This window comes from Notamacropus eugenii, chromosome 6 (assembly GCF_028372415.1).
Source record: "Notamacropus eugenii isolate mMacEug1 chromosome 6, mMacEug1.pri_v2, whole genome shotgun sequence".
NCBI lineage: Eukaryota > Metazoa > Chordata > Mammalia > Diprotodontia > Macropodidae > Notamacropus > Notamacropus eugenii.
The window spans coordinates 373,061,396-373,077,989 of record NC_092877.1 but is presented as its reverse complement, the minus strand read 5'-3'; the positions used below and the strand labels follow the sequence as shown (position 1 = coordinate 373,077,989).

Below are 16,594 nucleotides of genomic sequence, written 5' to 3'. Positions count from 1 at the left end.
TGTAATTAAGTGGATTTTTTTGTATTATATTATTTAGTTTTAGCAAAGCTAACTTTCACAAAATGGTCAAAGAAACCATGGGTTAAAGATAATACTAATATGTTGAGCACAAGTAAACAAGAAAATGTCAGCTGGCACCTACTCCTCGCTCTTAATATAATTGCCTTGTCAGTTATGTTATGTGATAAAGACCTAATCGGATCTCACAGGGTACACTGAAAAGATTAAAAATCATCAATATTATTTGAAATTTTGCTTTACATCCATTGTTATTAATATTGAATTTACCTCAAATGAATATAGTGCTTTGAGAGATTAGTTAATGACAGTATGGAGCCATGATAATCAGTAGGCATAGGAAGCATTCATACCTTTGAGGATGATCCGGAACTCTGAAATTCCTCTGGCTACAATTTCTTCTACTTCTATCTTCTTTTCCTTCAACTTAATTTTTCTGATCTATTTTTCATGGTCATTGCAACTCCTCCTCTCTGCCTTTCTACCTATCACCCCTACTCTGGCTTCTTTCCTCCCTAACCAATCTTGACACCAGTTAAATGATGAAACTTTATGTAATTCCTTTACCCCTGTCTCATCATTTTTTTGGGTCTCCTTTAGCAAGCTGTTGACTCATTTTTCATGATTTTCTTGCATCACTCTCATTTCTCTTCCTAATTTTTCCTCCACCTCTCTTACTTGATTTTCAAAATACTTTTTGAGCTCTTCCATGGCCTGAGACCATTGCATATTTATTTTGGAGGTTTTGGACACAGAAGCCTTCACTTCCTCTGATGTTATGTTTTGTTCTTCCTCGTCCGAAAGGATGAAAGAAAATACCTGTTCACCAAGATAGTAACCTTCTAGAGTCTTATTTTTTTCTCCCTTTTTTGGGCATTTTCCCAGTCAGTTACTTGACTTTTGAGACCTTTGTCGGAATGAGGGTATATTCTGAGGACCTGTAAGTTCTCAATTCCTCCAACGTGGCACAATCAAGGGAGAGGTGTTTACTCCTCTCCTGACCTGCACACTGGTCTGGGAGCAACCAAAAACTTTTCTGCCCAGAATCTGCAATTGAATTCCCTCACCACAACCGCCTGTAGTTCCACTGCCAGTGTGCCTCCTCACCCCTGGGTGGAGCTCAGGGCTGAGAATCAGATCAGTGGCTCAATTCCCCCAGGGGGATTTAGGCAGAAGTCTCCCAGGACTGCCACTCAGGCCTGAGGTTAAATCAGCCCTTCAATTCCCCCAGGGGCTCTAGGTGAAGGGCTCAGAAAATGGCAGCTACTGGATCCCTCCCACTGACCTTTGAAATTATCTGTGGCGTTTGGGGGTTGAGGAATCTGGGAACTGCTGCTAGTGGCATCCTGAATCCTGTTCTGGGTCCTGTCCCTGCTGCTCCACGCTAGTCTATGCTCAGCATGCTTGTCTCGTCTGCACTTGGCCTAGAGATCTTTTTCTCTCTTCAAAGAGAAGAGATTTAAAAACAAAAAATACCTTTCCTTTTCTTAGAGAAAATTCACATTATCAAGTATATGTTTATGCTACCTATTTCCAGATAGAGAGGTGATGAATTCAGAGTACAATTGAGGCTTTTTTTTACATGCTAATGTACGAATTTGTTTTGCTTAATTATACTTTTGTTTGCAAGGGTTGTTTTTCTTGTGTTCTCAATGGGGAAGAGAGTGGTGGGAGAGAATTTGGAACTGAAATAAAATTGAATTTAAAAAAAGAAAGTATTTACCATTGTCAAGATGATCTTGACAAAAACAAATCCTGGAAACCATTTTAAAAATCCTTAACTCGGTTTGATTCAGTTCAACAAATATATGTTAAATATTCGTACAAGGTTGCTAACTAGAAGCTAATGAAGACACAAAGTTTAGATAAGCCATGGTCCCTTCTGAATATTCTTACATAAGTAACTATAGCATAAAAGTGATTTAGCAAAGCATAGATAATTATACTTAGATCAGAGAATAAGAATCAGAAGGGATCTTAGATGCCATCTAATCCAATTGCTTTACTTAGTAGATGAGGAAACTGTGAGGAATCTTTCACTTTCAATAGTCATTAAAACCAAGTAGGTAAGTAAACTGAACCTAGAATGGGATCTAGATAGGCTGTTTGTATTTTCCTTTTCTCTGATTCAGATGAGAGCTTCAGATGAAACTGTTTCCCTATACACTTTTACCTTTCTTCCTTCCTTGTTCACATAATCATATTCTTGTGTAATTCTTTCTTCCTAAGAGAGAAACAGTAAGTGTTGCCAGGAAGTCAAATGCTTGACATCACTTTGACCACCAACAACCATGATACATTAAGATAGATATGTTAAGATAGAATCAGCCTCAAAGGAGGAGAGGTTGCTGGTCACAGAGTGAAGTGAGGAGTAAGCAGCATGTTTACTCCTCCTCCTGGCCTGATGTTTTAGGGCACATGAAAGGAGATTAATACAATTCTGGTGAAGGTGGCCAGGGATGCAGTGTTTTCCAGAGAAGACCAGGTTTCCCTGATTACACAAAAACATGGGAAAAGCATGAAAATAAGAAGTTTCATAAGCATATGTACCAGAGGGTACAATGGAAGGGGAGAAAAAGATAGCTACCGAACAGGGATGAAGGAATAGGGAGTAATAGCAGAAAAGAATTTTAGTAATAAAAGGTTGAAGCATTATTAATTTTTTTCTTACCCTTCCCAGGATGCAATGGTTACTCTGTACTAGACCTCAGCTAACGAAGGACTGAGATGATGTTGATTTTCTTATCCTTTCTGGTGTCTGAAGCATTGGTTTAGAACAACAGTGAGCACACTATAGCCCATGGGTGAAATCTGGCTTCCCACCTTTTTTTGTATGGTCCATGAGCTAAGCTTAGTTTTTAGATTTTTAAATGATAGGAAAAAAAATCAAAATAAGAGTAAGATTTAGTGGCATGTGAAGTTATATGAAATTCAAATTTCAGCATCCATGAAGTTTTACTGAAACATCGCCATGCTAAATTGTTCACGTGTTGTCTATATCTGTTTTTGAGCTGCAATATTAGAGTTGAGTATTTGGGACAGAGACACTCTTATCACTTCACACTGCTTCTTGGCATACTACACATTGCAGTAATGTAGTTATAACGTGACAGCGTTTTGTGCCAAGCATATCACTATACTGCCACATTTTTTAAAATTACCAGTGCATACCCCTTATATCAAAACAAGAAAAGTGGACTTCGAATAATGGACTAAGAAAGCACAGTGGAATGGGTATTATTTTGTTACAGAAGTAGATGACAAAGCACTGTTTATTCTGCAATGACACAATAGCTAAGTTAAAAGAATACAATATATGCCAACACGACCAGACTGAGTAGTTGTCACAATATTCCCAACTCGCAGGAAAGCAACGGTAAGAAAAATTAGAAAATTTAAAATGGAATATCTCATCACTGCAGAGTTTCTTGACAAAAATGAAAATAAGGTTACAATTAAATTTCCAAGTAGTGCATTTGTTAGCCAAGAAAGGAAAACTGTTTACCAATGGCAAGTTAACTAAATTGCTTGATTACAGCAGCCAAAGAAATGTGTCCAGAGAAAACAAAGGTGACTATTCACCTTTTAGCTCTATTAAAATCATATGCTTGTGAATTGTCAGTATTTGGCAGTACCTATCTGTGAGAAAAGACATTTTCAATGATGAAATATAACAAATCTGTTAAGATATCAAGACTAACAGATGAATATTTGCAATCAAGTTTGATGATTGGGAATGCTAACTTCAAACCTCAATTAAGTGAAATATAATCCCCCCAAAAAGATTTCCACTCTTCTCATTATGAAAATTTGTAATCAATTATTAATAAAGTTTATAATTTCATCAATATAAATTTGTGGAAACTGCGGATTTGTGGAATTTGTAGAAATTTTTTTTTTTGCTTATTATAAAATTATCTATGACATACTTGATTTTTTTGTCTCTTGACCTGCATGGCCTAAAATACTTACTATCTAGCTCTTTACAGAAAAGGTTCATTGATCTCTGGTTTAGAGGGTAGGTGTATCTTTGGACCTTTGATGGTTGATGGTGAGTCTTTCTTCTCCATAATGCTAGATGAAAATATGTAAAACTAGACATGGAGACTATGAAGCTTTGGAAACACAGAAGTAAATCACTACTTCTTAATTATTCCTAATGTATATTTAAACATGGGCAAGTGAGGCAGTATGGCTCAGTGGGTAAAGGGCTCAGGCTGAAGTCAGTAAGATCTAGGTTTGAATTCTGCCTACATTTACTAGTTCTGCAGTCATGGACAAGTCATGGACAAGTCTTTGAGCTTCTGGTGCATGATCTGTAAAACTGGGATAATGCCTATGTAGCACCTCCTCACAGAGTAGTTATGAAGATCGAATTAGAAATGTGCGTAAAGTTGTTTGCAAACGTTAAATCACTAAATAAATCTCAGCCAGTCTTAGAAAACACTGCTTTGTCTTATTTTAGAAACTCATGTGCTTACTCTAGTGAAGAAACTTCAACAGTTTAATATTAGTTTTGAAACGTGTTTACTTCAAGTCTCAGTGGACAAAGAAAGCTATTTCACTATTCCAGGGCATTGTACGGTATCTTCATTACATATTTTTTCTTTCTTTCTTGGTTTTTCTATTTCCTCAACTCAAGGCACTTAATAAGGTTAAACACAGTTATATAAAATTCCTTTATAAATATGTCCTCGTACCTGAGGCCATTTCTTTTCTATGAAACTTGGTTTTCCCCTTTAAAATATATTTTCTCAGTAAACAGTGTGCTGTATAATTTTGCAGGTAATTCCTTGGTGGCTTTAGTTAATGTGTTTACTGAAGAGAAATCAGTGACAAAATAAAAGAATTTGTTTCTTTGATTTATGGGTTTTGCATGCATCTTCAAAATTCAAGTATAATGATTTTGCAATATATATGCATACACTGCATTTGCCTTAACTAGGCAATACAATTTTGTGATTCATAATTGTCTATTATGGCAAAGCTGTGACAAAGGAGGAGGCAATGTGGTAGCTTAGTGGTGAGAACTCGAGTCTAAAGCACAGAGTTATCCATAAAAGCCATAAAAGTAATGAAATAACTTGCAATCAGCCTAGAACAGAAATTAAACTGTCTACTTATCCAAAGAAATGAAGTCCCATATTGTACCAAAAGAAATTATGTTTTCCTTTAAATATTAGCTCACTTTCAAATGACAATAAAATATACAAAGTGTTATTTGGTGCCACCTCAAAGAGAACATTATTCTTTTTAGCCTAAACAAACACACAGTAGTTAATATATTCATTTCATATTTTATTAATGATAACATGTTATACTTAGTAACAAACTCAATACATAGTAACAACCAGAGTCGCTTACGAGCATCTCTGTAGTCCTTTTGAAAAACAGAATTCATCAAGTTTCATCATGCACTAAATAATAAAAAAAGAGACATCTTCTAAAATAAAGGATATTTTTAAAAAAGATTGAGCCAGGACATAGAGATGGCATATATTTTGCTTTTTATACTAAAATGCCAAAAAGTGATTAAAACTGAATGCAGACATTTAATGGACTGATTATTCTAATATATCTGTTAAGGGAAGATTTGGTCTGAATATAACTCACGGCCTCAAAACACCTGAGAAGATATACTGCTAAAAAAATAAATAGCTCATTCTTCTAGAGTCCATGAAGGCAAATAAAATAATATATGATATTCTTAAATACACACACAGGCAAAGCCTAAAATAAAAAAAATAAAATAAACAAAGTGTGCTTTAAGAAATCATGCCTTGAAATGAAACAACTGCGGAAGTTTACGAGCGTCATCCTGCCTTATAATCATGATCTTCTCACGTCTTCACCGCTTGGATCTGATCTGGTGACAAGAAATAAAAATAAACAAGCATAAATCCTCACGTGGCAAAAATGCACTAAGTAACCTCAAAGTACATACAGCATACTCCAAGTCTATACATATACACATGTTTTTATAAAATCTTATGCTATCACTCTGGAGATAGTGGCAGCATTTACCACAGCGAAATGTATGATAAAGTAAAATATAAGAATGCTTTTTAAAAAAGGTATTTTTTTAAAAGGAGGAGAAGAATAATTTATAGTTCTATAAAGGGAATGCATATTCTTTTAAGGTTTTACTAAAGAATACACCACACTTTGTTGGGTATCTAAGAATCCCGTCTTTGTTTTCTAATAAAAAGTACAAAGCCCAAAATACAGGACATAAGACAGCAGGGTCTTAGAGGCCATCCAGTTCCCTTCATTTCATACATGCCTAATATGACACTGAGAAAAGGCAATTTTTCAAAATGAAGATTAAAACGTTAAACATACAAGATTTGTCACAAAATGAAGCAAAATTCTTTGGTTTTTCTGCATTATGACATGAGAGGATAAAAAAAAGTAATCCATTCTCTTGACTTTACAATTTACCATGTACTCTTTCATAACTTTACTTGACATAGATGTCTCTGTCTACATTATCAGCAATAATGTGCACTAATGAATATAATTTTCTTTATCTGTTATTTTCAAAAACAGCTCAAACTTAGGCCCACAGTGCACACAAATTTAATAAATGTCTATATTGAATTGAATTACGGAAGATATCTAAGAGAATTTCAAGGCTCAGCTAAAATGCTGCTTCTTTTATGGGATGTTCAAGGATACTTCCAGATCACTGAGCTTTCCTTTTAAAACTCTCCAAATACTGTTAAACTTTATTATATGCTTATCATTTTCTATTTTGTATTATTATATGTGTATGTCTTATTTGCTGTTATAAATTATAAAGTTCTTAGAAGTAGTGATGATATTTTATATATATCCTTGCAACCCCCTCCCCATCTAGCACCAGCCTTGCCTGTGACTGTAGGTACTAGGTAAATGTTTGATGAATGTATTCATTAAGCCATAAGAATACAAGCTGTCTACCATTACAAGAGCTAATATAACAAGGCACTTGTGTCCCCAGATGAACTTATAAATAAGTTTGAATGCTAAGATACACAAATGTTATCTTCATAATTTAAAAAAAAAATCCAGCAATTTAATAGTCATCAAGGCATTTTTCCCCTATGATTTTGGATCACTACTGTCGCCTAGTGGTTAGTTCGAAAAAGAACACATTTCTAGGAAAGCTCGTACTGTTCTTTTTACAATATAAAGAGAGTCCTGATGATCTACTTCTTTCCCAATAACTTTTGCAATCATCAGTAAGCATCTGTAAAATGACTGGTCAATCAATCAATCAACAAGCTTTCTATGTGCTAGGCATGATGCCAGGAACTGGGGAATACCAAGAGAGGTAAACTATCACTGCTCTCAAGCAGTTTATATTTTTAATGTAGAAACCAACATGTACATAAAAGATACATACAGAGCACATGGAAGGTAACCTCAGAGTGGAGGGTTCTTACAGCTCAGGACACCAGGAGAGGACTCCTGCAGAAGGTGGCATTTGAGCAGCGTTCTGAAGGAAGCTAGTGAATCTAAAAGGTGGAAGTGAGAAGCCAGGCATTCCAATCCCAGCTTTGGGGAGATATTGTGTTTTGTGTAAGGAACAGTAGGTAGGCAGTGGTTGTATCACAGAATTGGTGTAAGTGTAAGAAAACTGGAAAAGTAGAAAAAGGACAGGTTGTGAAGCAGTTTAAAGGGTAAAGGACCTTATTTTGGATCCTGGAGGGAAACAGTTCATTTAGTGTATGTGTGTGGTGACTAACGCCATCACATTCACACTTTAGGAAAATCACTTTGGGAGCTGTATGGAAGATAGATCAGAGTGGGGAGAGAATTGAGGCAGGGAGACCCAACAGAAAGTTACAGCAAGTCATATGAGAAGTATTGAGGGCCTGAGGAACTGAACTAGGGTGGTGACTGCGTGCCTGGAATAAACGGGACATACAGGAGAGATGTTGTGAAGGAAGACAAGGGACAGGAACATATAAAATAAGAGAGAGTGAGGAGATGAGGGGGACACTGAAGTGTCTGGCCAGAGTTAGGCATACCCTTACTGCCTTTAGAATAGGGTTTTCCTTTCTGCAGTTAATGGCCCCATGTGGAAACTGTACAAAGCCTGAAATTGTTTGAAATCAGTTTCTACAATCTGGTGAGGTAAGGTCACAGATCCATTTAAGAATTAGAGTTTAGGCCACCTGGGGTATAGTTTGTGCTACTTTTCACACGATGATTCTTCTGATGATACTTATCATGCAAGAGAAAAGTAATGACTAAACTCTGACCAAGTAGTAGAGAAAAGGGAGGTTTAAAACATTAAGTCCTTGTTAATTCATTTCATTGATTATTTTACTCTGAATATAGCAGGAAGATACTGCATCAAGAGAGCTGATTGAGATCTCAGTGATATGATGAGCATCAGAAATGAATCTACCAAGAATGATAAAGAGCATCTGTGTCACACAGGTCCTTCTGAGAGGAGTGTCATTGAACTACACTAGATTCTGCTACTGTTTACAATGCAAATTTAGATGAAAAAGTTTCTGAATTTTCTTTCTCAAAATAAAATAATATTAAGTAATCTACTCCAAGAAACTATCCTTATGAGTAGTATAAAACTACACCTATAATTCAATTCAACAAACCTTTAAATACCTATTATTTTTTCAAGGCACTGTGAGCATAAATATACACTGTTCATAATAATGTTACATATAGGAGTTGGAGAGAAAGGGCATGCAAGATTCTTAAAAGGACAATTTGCTTCACACCATTAACGTTATTTTTCTGTTGCTGATAACAAATACTTGAAACCAATTACAGAAATATGTTAAAGATTTGGCTAAAATACTCCCATTACCATATCATTCTGTACTTAGGTTTACTGTCACAAGCTTTGGAAAAATAATTGTAATTTTTATTTCTGGTCACCTTACACATAAATTTTTTTGTATACAAAGCCTTAAAAATACAAGAAAATGGAGTAAGATTCTGGGTACTTACTCTGTAGTTTTTTCTGACAGCAGAATTAAGTGGAAGTAAGAAAAAAAGACAGATGACATAATCAAAAGAAAACTTAAAAAAGAAATAATTGAATAGAAAGGAAATAAAGTGATGAAGATATATTAAAATACCAGATGTACCTTGTAGCCAGTCTACACCTTCTTGTAACCCTTCTCCCTTAATGGCATCACTAGCACTGAAAGAAAAAGTACAAATCGTGTAAGTATACAAAAAATTTTATTTTAAGTCTATTGTACAGAGCTGTCATAATTCAATATCACATTCTTCAACTTTTATGAAAATTTGCAATGAGTAAAAATAGTAGATAAATGCATCCATTCAAAAGTAAAACATGAGAGAGCTATTCATGAAACACATTAAATTTTTGATAAACAGTTTTGCCACCCTCAAAAAATGCTACTTATTATAGTTCACTGACTTAACATCAACAGAACATGCAATTTCAGCTGTTTTTCCAGAACTGGCAATAGATTTCTACTGAGAGATTTACACTGAACTTCCTTTGTCCCTGTTTCCTCTGAACTAACAGTATTTATTTTTCAGAATAGTGTTAGAGTCTCACCAAGAAACTAGATCTTTTCTCTGTCTAAAGATAACTGACACATATAGAAACCAAACCTATAATTAGTCAATGGAATCCTCTAATCAGATGAATTCTCCAGACTGTCTTCCATAGCATGTTATGTAAAACATAACTATTTTACAGATAGCCACAATCAAGTTATAAAATTGGTAAGAATATAAATTAAGAGATATAATGTCATAGATTAGACCAAGGTCCAAGTCCTCCCTTTTTGGACAGATGATGGCATTGTGACTATAGCCAAGTTACTTAACTTTCAGTGCCCCAGACAATTAAGATCAGAAATTATAGGTAAACTGCTGATCTGTAGCACTGGAGCGAGTTTCCAACCTTGCTGAAATCACAAGTCTTGATTAAAAAGATAACATATTTAGACCATTTTATGGAGAACTAAATAGTCACCCTTTTTAACAAGAAATAAGTACACTGAATTTAGGTGTGCCTAAATAGGTACACTGTATTTTCTATAAAAGTTTCTATTCATTCATATAGTTAGGTCCTTTTAAAAGAAGAAATAAGGTACTGTAAGAATAATAAGTATACTCGATTAGCTATTTCAGACCACTACACTTCTAACTCTCATGTAATAACAACTGATATTAATACAGCTAGGCAGCAGAGTGGGCAGAGTGCCAGGTCTGCAGTCAGGAAGATTTATCTTTCTGAGTTTAAATCTGATCTCAGATACTTACTAGCTGTGTGACCCTGGGCACTTAACTCTGTTTGCCTCGGTTTCTTCATTTGTAAAAAGAGCTGCAGAAGGAAATGGCAAGCCACTCCAGTATCTTTACAAAGAAAATCCCAAATGAGGTCACGAAGGGTTGAATAGGACTAAAAATGACTGAACAACAACACAAAATACTTTCTAGATATCAATAGTGATCTGAGTTAACTCAGAAGAGCACAGGGCCATAGATTTAGATCTGGAAGGCATCTCAGGAGGCCACTGAATGTTACCCCTTCACTTCACAAATAAGGAAACTGGGGTATTTAACCTCTCTCATAGGATCACTAAGCTAGTGTCTGAGGTAGAATTCAAATTTAGGTCTTCTTGACTGCATTATCCAGCTGCCTACCTCAAACCAGAATATATTTAGTTTAGAAATTCAGAAATTATTTGATTCAAGGTAAAGTATCAGAATTTAGCTTGTTATTGAATAACTTTAAGGCAGAAATAAGTATCTGAAGACTTAGCCTAAGAAGACAATCTGACTTAAGTTTCTTCTTTCCCCTTCATTACTCAAACTTCAGTAGCATTATTCTTCCCTTCTCAGACTTTGCCAACGCATACTGACAACCATTTTGTAGAAAGTTAGCTTGCCTGGGGCCACATAATAACTCTGCTTCAAAGGTAGGACTTGAATATAGGTTTATCTGCCTCCATGACCATTTCTCTTTTCATTACTCACTCTTTTCCCTATTCATGCTGTTTTTCTACTTAAATTCTCTGTCTCAGCTATCTCATACAGTCCTACAGACTTGCCTCCCACCTAGATAAGGCTGACTCTTATATCTCTATCTCTAAGCTTCTGACACTGTTGGTCATCCCGTCCTACTATGTGCTCACTCTTTGTCTTTGTTTTTAGATATAGTAAAGGTAGATTAAAGATTGAATGCTTCTGTCTTCCCGTTGATTCTTCTCTTTCCCAGTTCCTAAAGTCCTATCAAGTACCGCTATGCAATATCTCTTACATTATTACCCTAGTTCAGGCTGCTGTTACTACCTTCTGAAATTAAGCCACTACCATAGAATTTGCTTATCACATTTTCTCTCTGTAATTCTCTGTAGCACCTTTTGTAACATCCTGGAATGAAGGAGAACACTGGAGGAAGAAAACATTTAAAGGGAAGAAAAGATGAAGAGGTGAAGGAGACTAGAGAAAAAAATTTTCCCTACTTCACTTTTTTTCAAGTTGTGGTTGTTTCTTTTAGGATATTTTGTCAGGTAAATGTTAATTTAAATCAGCAAGAAATTGTTTACCAAATATGCAATAAATTCATTTCTAAAAGCAATTAAGTTCAACCTTATTAGTTTTTCCAAACACTTTGCCATAGTGCCATAATAATGTTTGGAATATACAATTCTGAAAGATAATCAACATAGTTTTCAAAGAAGTATCCCATTATTAATGTCCAGTTAATCAGTGTCTAGCGTACATCTTTACTGCTGTGCTGCAGTCCAGAAAAGAATGATCAAAGCTGAGAAGTGTGCTTTTTTTTAATGAAAAAGGAAATGACAACATAAAACTTTACCAAATATGCCACGGTTTATCTTTGATGTTTTCTAAAGACAGCAACTGGGATACTTTTACAGATGTTACGGCATCCCTAAGATCCATTTTGTTAGCGAAGAATAAAATTGGTATTCGGCGGTGTTTAATATCTGAGAAAAAAACAACATTATCTTAAAGTTATCAGAAATGAAAACAAAATAGGAAAAATGCTTAACATTTGTATGTTTCTCTGTTCTACAAAACACATTTTAAATATATATATATACATATATATATATATATATATATGTATATACGCACATATAGGCAAAAGATAATGAAATTTATAATTTACTATAGGCAGCAGTTCTGAACCAAACCTAAGGTGGAAGACAATGGAGAATTAACGATTTAGGAGTTTCTTAGAACTTTGGTGAAGCAATCAGATGCTTGCAAAAAAAAAAAAAATCTCATCTCATTGGCATCACAAAAAAGAGATTAGATTTGAACACTTAAGCATTTGTTCCAAAGATTTTACTTGTAGGGCAAATGCAAATTTCAAGAATCTATTTCTTAAATTTAAAACATAATATATTTAAAGTAGCTTTGAAAAAGCCCTGAGTCATCGTATGCCTTTAATATAGCAAAGGAAAGCTTTAAAACACTGAAAAAATAGTAAGCAAATGAAGCAAAGGAAATTATGTATCTGTGTCATATAACGCAGACTTATAAATTTTGAAAAATTTAACTACCTAACTATAGCGCAGTGTAGTTATTACTACAAAGTACTGGAAGATAAAATCACTCACCTGGATGATTCAAGAGAATATCAAGTTCTTCTTTGGCTACAACCATTCTTAATCTGTCACTACTATCAATGACAAAAATAATGGCCTGGCCTTCTCTGTGCAATATATAAAAGTGAGAAGAAAAATTACAATTGCTTATATAAATCACCAAGAGTTCTACTGGTAAGAAATTTTTGAATTTTCTCTTTGATACATAAATATATGTTCCTCCAAATATGCTTCACAGGAGATAGTGATTTTAAAAACATGCTTCCTTCAAGTATGGTTCCTCAGGACCATAAAAAGTTTTTGGAATACAGCATTCCAATTTTGTGTAGTAAAGTTGGGCAAATTTTTCAGATAAGAACTTCAGAATATTAAAGAGTAATGGTAACAACTGACGTTTATTCAATGCTTTAAGTTTTGCAAAGTATGCCATACACATTTGCTCACAACTTTACCTCCCTAAGGCCTCATCTATAAAATGAGTCCCTTCTAGTTCTCAATCTCTGATTCTAGAAGCCTATGAACCATTTCAGATAGGTGCTACAAATGCTACTGTCCTTGCCTTCTACATGACAAAAAATGAGGCTCAGAGAGATCCAATGTCTTGTCCACGGTAACAGAGCTAGTTAATGTCAGAGACAGAAGAGAATTCAGGCCTTTTTTGACCCAAACTATGCCACACAGCTTATTTTAAGCATGGGAGTATTTTTAGATGTGATTCAAGTGAATAGGAAGAACAATTTAACTAATGCTATTAAAAGTTATTTGCGTAGTTTGTATGTCTTGCCATGCTTGTCTATTTCACCTTGCTCATCTTTCTTATGGTATAGTATAATAATCTTTCGTTACATTCAGGTAACACAGTTTGTTCACCGTTGGATTTTCCCCAACTATAAAATGATGGGTATTTACCATGTTTCCAGTTCTCTATTACAAAAAGTGCCGCTATAAATATTTTGGTGTCTCTGGGACCTTTCTTTTTAACAGGTATATGCTTAGAAGTGTCCTTTGAGTCAAAGGGTATGGACGTTTTAGTCATTTTATTTGTATAACTCCAAATTACTTTCCAGAATGTTTGGACTATTCCCATCTGTTGTCATCAATTTTAGGTGAAAACTTCAGAATTGTGTTGGTCTGCATTTTTCTTATTATTAGTGATCAGAAGTGATCTTTTATATGTTAATAGTTTGCAATTCTTTATTTTCTTCTTTTAGAATTCTTTGACTCCTTATCCTTAATGATTAAGTTTAGCCCTGAGGAAGAGATGTGAGAATATATGTACCTCCTGACCTTTGCAAAGGTAGAGGGCTATAGGTGTGGAATCCTACATATAATGATGAATTTGGCTGATATATTGGTTAGCTTCAGTGAACTTTTTTCCGTTTGATATTTTTTGATATTAGGAATGGTTTTATGGGAGAAGTAGCTACCCTCTATCATAGGTTCATAGATTTAGAGATGGAGAAACCTCAGAAGTCATCAAATACAACCCTTTCATATTGTATATTATATAATATAACCTAAAGAGATAAAGTGACTTGCTCCTGGTCACACAAGAAGTAAGTGGCAGAGCTGAGATCTAGGCCCAGGTTCTCTATCTCCAACCTATGCCCTTTCCACTGAACAAGATAGCAAGAAAAATTAAAAGCAAAGTTTGAAATTTTCAAGGAAGTTACACGGGACAGAGTATGAAAATGCTGACTGACTTTATAGTTGTGTAGCAAAGTTATGGATAATAGTTTGCTACTCAATTTCTTGAATAAGAATATCAAAATAGGCTAAAATGAAATGTAATTAAAAACCTCTAAAAATTTCAAGTACACCAAAGCAAAATACCTAATGTTGTATCATACCATTGTCCATACTGTTTGTTGTTTCCTAAAACGCTAGTTTTATAATAACATGTCACAAAATTAATTGTATGTAATTTCAACTAAAGAACTTTGTATACTTTAACCAAGTGGAAAAATCTGAGAGGTTTTGCATGCTGTCCTAGTTCATCTTGTTCTATCAAATATTATAACAAAATTATTAGTGCCTAAGAGGAAGTCAGTATCAATAGTTTCAAAATAAACCATAGAATCAACAAAAAATATACTAATATTAGTATACTAATATTATACTCACACACAGGCAGCATAGTGTAGTGGAAAGAGCAGTGAACTGGAGTCAGAAGAATCTGAGACTGAATGGCTTCGACATTTACTAGCTGTGTAACCCTGCGCAAGTCACTTCACCTTTGAAAGCCTCAGTTCCCTCATCTGTAAAATGGGGATAATAATATTTGCACTAACTACCTGTCAGGGTTGTTGTGGGGGAAGCACTTTGTAAACCTTTAAACACTACATCAATGTGAGCTACCATTGTTATCTGGCAGGAGGACAGAACACACCAGTCAACATCACAATCTAATCCCCCAGTAATTACAGTTTTTAGCCAGCCCAACTACACACACAATAAAAGCGGTGCTCAGCACAGCACCATGTACATAGGGGCTTCTTAATTTAAAAAAAAATTAAACTGAATTCGCCTGATTAACAAATCATCTTGTAGATCACAATTATGCTCTTTCCTTTGAGACATAAATTAGGAGAGAATTTAAAACTACATGTCACAAACCCATTCAAGTCTATTAAAATTACCATTTATATAATCTCCTATGATTGGCTATTAAAACAGAAACATGCACTTCATCAACTCACATTGATACTGATTAAAATCAAATGCTACATATGCTTGTTAAGCATTTACTATATGAAGAACTCTTTATTTGGCATAGAGGAAATATGAAGAAAAATAAGATAGTCTTTATCCTCAATGATAGGGTTCATACATATGTCCAAAATAATACAAAATAGGATATTAAATACATAGAAGAGGTATAAAATTCTATGGAATAATTGAGAATTTACTTACTTGTAATAATGTTCCCATAGGTTTCTATATCTCCCTTGACCTGACATGTCAAACACTGTGAAAGACAAACTGCAAAAGAAATTCCAGGCCAAACTATGGTCACTAATTGGAAATGTACATTTTTTTTTTAAATTACAAAATAACTTTTGGATGAAAGTTTTAAACTGAAAAGGCTTTAATTTTCAGTTAAATAAAGTGAGAGTAAGATGGGATAAATGTTGCTACTAAACATAGCTCTGTACAATATGAAATACAAAAAGAAATGATCTTTTTATTGGTCAACTTACCAGAATTAATTTTAATGTCAAAGTATAATAAAAATCAAATGAACTCTACTTTTTGATAGCTTTCAAATAATTTGCTTTGGAACAAAATGGCAGTAATTGAGATTTATTGATTATTTATAATTTCAAATAACAATATAATTGGAAGTTTATTTTTTTAAACTAACCTGAAAAAAATAAAAACCAGGAGTGCTCTGGGATCCTGAATTCTCAAAACTGATAAGAGGAATGTGAATTTGGATTTCAGGTTATATTTCTCACCCAATTTTATAATCACTGGCAAAACGAAGATAGGAGTAGCAATCCAGCTCAATTCTTCCAACATTTCCCTCCAAATAACAAGACAATAATGCCTCAAATTAAATATGGAGGGGCAGAGCCAATAAAAGGTTGGGGTGAGACATTTTTTCTGCCTAAGACAACTCAGGAAGTTGGCAGGAGAGGTCTGTGATATTGCACTGGGGCCAGCCTCGAGTTCTGCAACTACAACAATGGCTGTGGGCCTTGGAGGAGGCTCTGACAGCAACAGCAGCAGTAGCTTTGGGAGCTCTCGGCCCAGAGATGGAAAGGAGATTGGACAAATAGTCAAAAAGGGATTACAGGAGACCCTGAGCTGACACTGAGCACAGGACCAGGCTCTGTTTGGCAAATCTATTGCTGATACACACTGTAGTTCCAGGGTGGAGAAGAGCAATAGCACTTTGTGATTTCAGGGGACCAGAGGCCATTACTAAGTAAAGACCAGGGCACAGACCAGGAAAACAGTGATCACAACTCTCCCACAAAAGTGCCTCCTAG

General features: G+C 34.8%; 1 protein-coding gene across 1 annotated transcript in view; it reads right to left on the bottom strand.

The window, feature by feature from the left end:
* Positions 1-5,295: 5,295 nt before the first annotated feature.
* ARL6 (ARF like GTPase 6) overlaps positions 5,296-16,594 on the bottom strand; it is a 32,648-nt gene continuing 21,349 nt past the window's right edge. Inside the window, exons 4-8 of the mRNA XM_072618687.1 lie at positions 15,513-15,581; positions 12,612-12,706; positions 11,843-11,972; positions 9,126-9,181; positions 5,296-5,884 (exon numbers count right to left, since the gene is read on the bottom strand). Coding sequence (XP_072474788.1) covers positions 5,859-5,884; positions 9,126-9,181; positions 11,843-11,972; positions 12,612-12,706; positions 15,513-15,581 — 376 coding nt within the window. The 3' untranslated portion in view covers positions 5,296-5,858. The remainder of the gene's footprint in view (positions 5,885-9,125; positions 9,182-11,842; positions 11,973-12,611; positions 12,707-15,512; positions 15,582-16,594) is intronic.